This window comes from Styela clava, chromosome 9 (assembly GCF_964204865.1).
Source record: "Styela clava chromosome 9, kaStyClav1.hap1.2, whole genome shotgun sequence".
NCBI lineage: Eukaryota > Metazoa > Chordata > Ascidiacea > Stolidobranchia > Styelidae > Styela > Styela clava.
In genome coordinates, this window is record NC_135258.1 from 17,859,563 (window position 1) to 17,865,562 (window position 6,000).

The 6,000-nt window shown below is 35.1% G+C and overlaps 2 protein-coding genes across 5 annotated transcripts in view; both read right to left on the bottom strand.

Moving 5' to 3' along the window:
* Positions 1-1,845, bottom strand: part of LOC120339070 (E3 SUMO-protein ligase RanBP2-like) — a 50,440-nt gene extending 48,595 nt beyond the window's left edge. For all 4 annotated transcript variants that reach the window (XM_078116538.1, XM_078116537.1, XM_078116539.1 and 1 more), the window contains exons 1-2: positions 1,732-1,845; positions 831-1,037 (exon numbers count right to left, since the gene is read on the bottom strand). In XM_078116538.1, the coding sequence (XP_077972664.1) occupies positions 831-1,037; positions 1,732-1,803 (279 nt within the window). In that variant the 5' untranslated portion in view covers positions 1,804-1,845. The remainder of the gene's footprint in view (positions 1-830; positions 1,038-1,731) is intronic.
* LOC120339112 (dehydrogenase/reductase SDR family protein 7-like) lies at positions 1,844-4,155 on the bottom strand. Its single transcript, XM_039407188.2, has one exon. It carries the CDS (start codon positions 3,925-3,927, stop codon positions 3,001-3,003), a length of 927 nt encoding a protein of 308 aa, XP_039263122.2. The 5' UTR covers positions 3,928-4,155; the 3' UTR covers positions 1,844-3,000.
* Positions 4,156-6,000: the final 1,845 nt, after the last annotated feature.

A 6,000-nucleotide genomic window follows, 5' to 3' on the forward strand; every position in this document is an offset into this window, starting at 1 on the left:
GAACATATCAGTGTTTTTCTCTTTGTGCTCCTTTGCAGGTGACAAGTTATGAACACTGGTTTTGATTAGGGATAATGATATAATCACTCTTTTTTTCAATCCCTGGAGTCCCAATCCATCAGGAGTCCCAGTGCATCTTGAAATATTGCTAAAATCCGGAACCGTATATTAGCAGTTTTTGCTAGAAATACTGGTATATTATATCGTTAATAACAGTGATCAAATATTCAAAACACAAAACTTATTTTACAGCAATGGGACAGATAGATATTTTTTATATTTGAAAATTTTCAATAATTCATTCAAGAAGTATTCTATTTTGTCATTAGTTGATTATTGAAAACAAGAATAAACTCATTAAAACAAAAATAATGATCAGATACATTTCAGAAATGCATAACAAGTATAAGCAATGAAGGATAAAAGTTTGTTTTATTCGTGGTATTGATTCAAGTATGGGACAAGGAAAAGTGATCAACCAAATTCACTGATCAATAACTTTGGACAAACGTGACTGTATAAATGAACAAGCTGAAACTAAATTTCGAAAATTATCATTGTATTACTAATATTACATGCCACCATACAGTTGCTTGCTTGATATCAAATTTCTGATATGATAAGACACTGAAACTAAATTCAGATAAGCAAATGGTATAATGAATCAATGCTTGAATATAGAGTTCAGGTCGAGGTAGACTTATGAACTACCGGTAACTACTGTAATTATTTCCTTGGTGGAATTGATGGAACTTTCATTAACAGTTCCATTTAAAACTGAAGCAACAAGCCAATAAGTAGACAACAAAAGTTCAAAAGAAAATACACACCTGCTGTGGTTTGACCCGCAGTGAGCTTTTGTAACAAGCAAGAGCGGCATCGCTTCTGTCTAATTTTTCATAAATTTCGCCAAGTAGTTTGTGAGCTTTTGCATCCTTGTCATAAATAACAAGATATCTAGTAATCCATTTTGAAGCTTTCTCATATTCCCCAACCTCATTCCACCATCGACCAAAATTGAGCCCCTTTATGGAAAGCTGGAAAATGATAAATAAAAAGCATGATTTACAACTTATTAATGACAGTGTTGAGTGATTGGGTTCCTTCTCTGAGTAAATGTACAAACTTCAGAAAATTTCACTTATAGCATAATCGTTTAACAGACACCAATCGAAATGAAACAAGTCGATAGGCGCCCAGGATAACCGTTGATGCATTCATTTTGAGTGGTGCACGTCTTGTTGGTATCTTTTTCATCAGCGATATACTGCGGCGTATAATTAATCACGTTCACTAAAATTTATATTTTCAAGGTAGTTTACGAAATAATGGCGACAAATTAAGAAAGATCTAGTAATTTCTCAATGATTATCACGTTTTTCACTGATGCCATGGAAATAAAACAACAATCCGGACTTTCGGTGAAAAGCATATTACTAGGGTGACTGCATAACCCACTTTAGAAATTTTACCCGGTTGGGTCCGGAAGTTTAGACAGCTACTGCTATACAGACAGAACAATTGAGAATAAGGGTCTCCTAATGCGGAGATCCAATATATCTGATGAACAATCATAATTTGTGTTATTGCAATATGATAATTACACACTGTCTGATTCCGTCGGTTCCCTAAGAATTAGGAAAATCTAGAAAAAAACAATTCCCTCACATTTTTACAATGCAACTTCTAAAATAGATGTAATGCACTAATACAACAAGGTAAACTACTTACTTCTTTTTCAGATTTTGCATATCTCACTGCTTTTGATACAAGCGCTTCAACTTGTTCAATTGATCTTGACATTAGTAGTGGTAAATTTAAATTTAATGTAGTTTAGATACAACTAATAAAATAAGAATTTACATCATCAAAAGCCAATCAAGGTATAGTGAATCATCATTATGCTTCAGCCAAATTAAATAATTGATGAATACTGCAATGCTTTATTGCACTATTTTTTTTTGACACTTGATATGTATTGTCAAAAATATATCTATAAAAAAACAACCTTATGGTGGTATTGTAACAACCTTATGGTGGTATTCTATTATCCAAACAGATAAAACAGTATTTGGTTGATTTTATACACAATAGATAGTGATTAGGGTTATTCAGGCTATTTACATTAAAGAAAACAAACAGATCTGATAGTAAAATCAATAAATCAAACAAGTATCAACATTGCCCCCTATATATATTTCGGATTAGCGGCATGTATATCTACGACTGAGGACTTCAGCCTCCTGAGCTCCCGGTCTCGGGGAAAAAAAGTCCAATGCAAATAGAAATAAATACTCGCACTAAGAGATTTTCGCCATACATAACAGTATGCTAGTTTAAATTTAAGTAAATAAAACTTAATAAATCTTGTATACAACAAAAAATGACATGAAGATAATTTTAATAATACGCAGTTTACAAATTTTATAAATTGGACAAAAACACTGCATTTTCCTTTTCATGACGATAATGAAGTCATTCAAATTGATTTAACTCAAACAAGAATTTAAAAGTAATTAGCACAGGATACAAGACAGCATATGAAGCAACCTGATTAAACTTATGTCTTATAGTATAATCAGGCTATGCATAAAGTATGAAAGCCCATCAAAAATCACTGAGCACATTCACTAGCAAGTTTATTCCCAAGGTTTACTTCACGATCTACACTTTTCGCATTTATTATTATAATAATTACGGTAGTCAATTTTTATAAGCTATATTTTAATAACCTTGAAGAGGGAAAAATCTTGGAAATATTGCTGTGAAATCTTACAGTGGGATGTATCTCTACCAAGAAAATTCAGAAGTGAAATGGTTGAAGACTGGATTGCATGAAATCGAAAGATATATTGTTTTAAATTGAGCAAAATACATTATATGAGCAACAGAAAAGACCGACTAAAAAATAAAAGGTATTCATATTTTCAATATGAAATAAATAATGAAAATTTGATCTGATAATGAAATTTAAAGCTACACTAATATAAGAAAGAAGATCTATCGATTAGCACGTTTTTTCATGATCCAAAAAAATATAGAAGGAAACAAATATCGGAGCCAAACTACTAGTCTTAATTTTAAAGTCGCAATTGAAACTTCTTCTTGATTATTGCGGATCGCGCTTACAACTTGTTTCGCAATATTACAAGGCTCCATTCCACTTTCAGTAGTGGCATCCATTTTACCGTAATTGGTACCATCCCCAGTCATGGCATTTAGAGACAAACTTGTTTTAACATATCCAGGATAAACAGAGCAGACATTTATTCCAAAACGTGCCACTTCGGAACGCAAACAAGAAAAAAATGCTGTGCATGCAAATTTAGATGCACTGTATGCTGATCGATGTGGAATTGATATTTGTCCCTGTATACTGTTTATAGACAAAATGTGAGCTTTGTATTTTTCACAACTATGTGGCAACTTAATCATACTAGGTAAAAGACGTGTTGTCAAGGAGACATGCCCAAAGTAATTTGTTTCCATCAACTTTTTGTGAACATCCATGGAAGTACTCAGAATGTTACCACGATATGACATCCCAGCATTGTTAATTAATATATGAATTCCGTCAGGAAATTTACGATTCACTGAATCAACAGCATCCTGGATGCTCTGTTCATTTGAAATATCTAGAGGAATCACGCAAGGTTCAGGCCTATCTTCACAATTGTTCATATTAATCAACTCATTTTTTAATTCTTCCAATTTGTCTACATTCCTGGAACATAAAATCACTTGACAACCAGCTTTAAAAAATTCTTTAGCACATTCTTTTCCAATACCAGAACTCGCCCCCGTTATAACAACCACTTTGTCACTTCCCAATGAAGTGAATTGGCGGAAGGCATATTTTAAAGAAAATAAAGCAGCAGGTGCTATTAGTGCAGCTAAATATAAAGCAGTCTCATATGACAGGTCCATCTCTCGACCCGTATTAAAAAAAACTGTAAAATGGAATTTGGATAACGTAAATGTAAATGCCAACAGGTGAGAGCCTATAACAGGCAGCCTGTGTTCAAAAATATTAGAAAACAAAAAAAATATATCAGTATATTGAAATACTCTAAGCCTGACATGTGCAAACTACGGACCGTGAGCCAAATCCGGCTTGTTTGGTGATACAATCTGGCCACCTGATGCTGACATAAATTTCTACTTGCTTTACCCAATTCTGCGTAAGTTGTATTTTAGTTTGCTACAGACTTTCATTCAATAATGAAACGTTAACAAAACTTTACGTTTTCTCGCTCACTCGATTTCATGACATGCTTTTCGCACTTTTTTCTTTCTCTTCGTGCACTTGTTGTTGGCCACAGCCCATCGAATTGGGCCTCGGCCCATCAGGCTATGGGCCGCGGCCCATCAAGTTGTGTAAAGAAACTATTCACTTGGCTAACACAGACAGTCCCCGAACTCATAATAGAACTATAATGTAAAAAATCTGAATTTTTTTGTCCTAACCCTAACCTGGAACACATACTACAGGAGTATATTTTTTTGGTTCGAATATTGACAGTTTGGTAAAAATTAAAAATTTTGTTAAGATAATCGATTTTTTCCTGATGGGGCCGCGGCCCATCAAGCTATGGGCCACGGCCCATGTGACCCAATTAGATGGGCCGTGGCCCCGGCCCATAGGCCGTAGAGGAGTCACCACTCCTGTAGGATTTCATGACATGCTTTTCACACTTTTTTCTTTCTCTTCGTGCACTTGTTGTGTGCGATCATGGGAAAACATGAGGAACAGACATATATCTCAAAGTGTCTGGTGGAACAGACAACCTAAAACTGCCTTGGAATGAAATTACAAATACTGAAATAGGACTACAAATAGATCTCCAAACTTAAATGAAAAAACGTCCGTTTGCTCAAACAAATTCTGAAATTCATGATACTGTGATAAGATGAAACTAGGAAGCCCGTAGACGGATGTAATTTTCTTGCACTGCATCATCCATTATTAAGACGATTTGTGCAGCTCAATAATGTTGTGAAGGCAATAGTAAAGAAGAAATCGATCAACAAGATTTGCTTTATCATTGCCAGGTATGTTGGTTAAGTTAGGGAAAAGCGTGTTAACATGTTTGGGATATTAAAGAGGCCATTACAGCATTAGGTAATAATTGAAGCTAATTGGGAAAAATTAGAAGAAAAAAATCAGCTTCCTCTCCCAAAAGAGGGGTGTCTGATCATCTGTAAAATGGGTGTCTCTGGAACGAGACAATGTCGCTCGATCTGTATAGTGTGCCATACGGTAATGCTGGTAATGCTGTAGTGATTTTTATTATCACCAAATAGCAACTATGAATTTTGGTGATATGGCAGGCTAATGGCTGAATGGCCATGGCCGATGCACATCTGCACATCTGCACATCGCGATTGATCTTATTGATACAGGTAAGCTATATGTTATTAGGCTACAGTTTTAATGCTGTAATGCAGTAATGTGACAAGTATTACCATCTAGTTAACACATTCAGGTATTTCATGCATTTGTCAGATTTATAGTCATACCGGTATCAGGTGCTCTCGTTCACGAGACAAATGTCAGAATGTGTTTATTGTATGATATGGATCCAACTGTCCAACAAGATATCTCGTAATCGGCTGAGCGGAGGACTGTACAGCCCAGTTTAATAAATTTAAGTAGGCCCTACCGTAATTTTGTTTTTGGTACCGGTATTCTTTCTCATGTTTTAAACTTGGAAGTTTTACTCGCTCTATAGAATTCTCTATTTTTAATCTGTACCGCTGTACCGGTACCGTACTGTATTAATGTGGAATTTTCAAAATAAATTACCGGAACTGGGACCGGTATGGCTGTATGGCGGTATCTATCTTTCAGTCTTTCTATTTTCTCCCAAACCGATCGCAACACAGTACCGGTATGGCGGTATCTATCTTTCAGTCTTTCTATTTTCTCCCAAACCGATCGTAACACAGTACTGTTACCGTTACCGGTAAGGTAACACTGTACGGTACCGGTAACAGGTG

Excerpts from the sequence above, each read along its gene's own strand:
- LOC120339112 (XM_039407188.2), bottom strand. The coding sequence starts at position 3,927 with ATGGACCTGTCATATGAGACTGCTTTATATTTAGCTGCACTAATAGCA.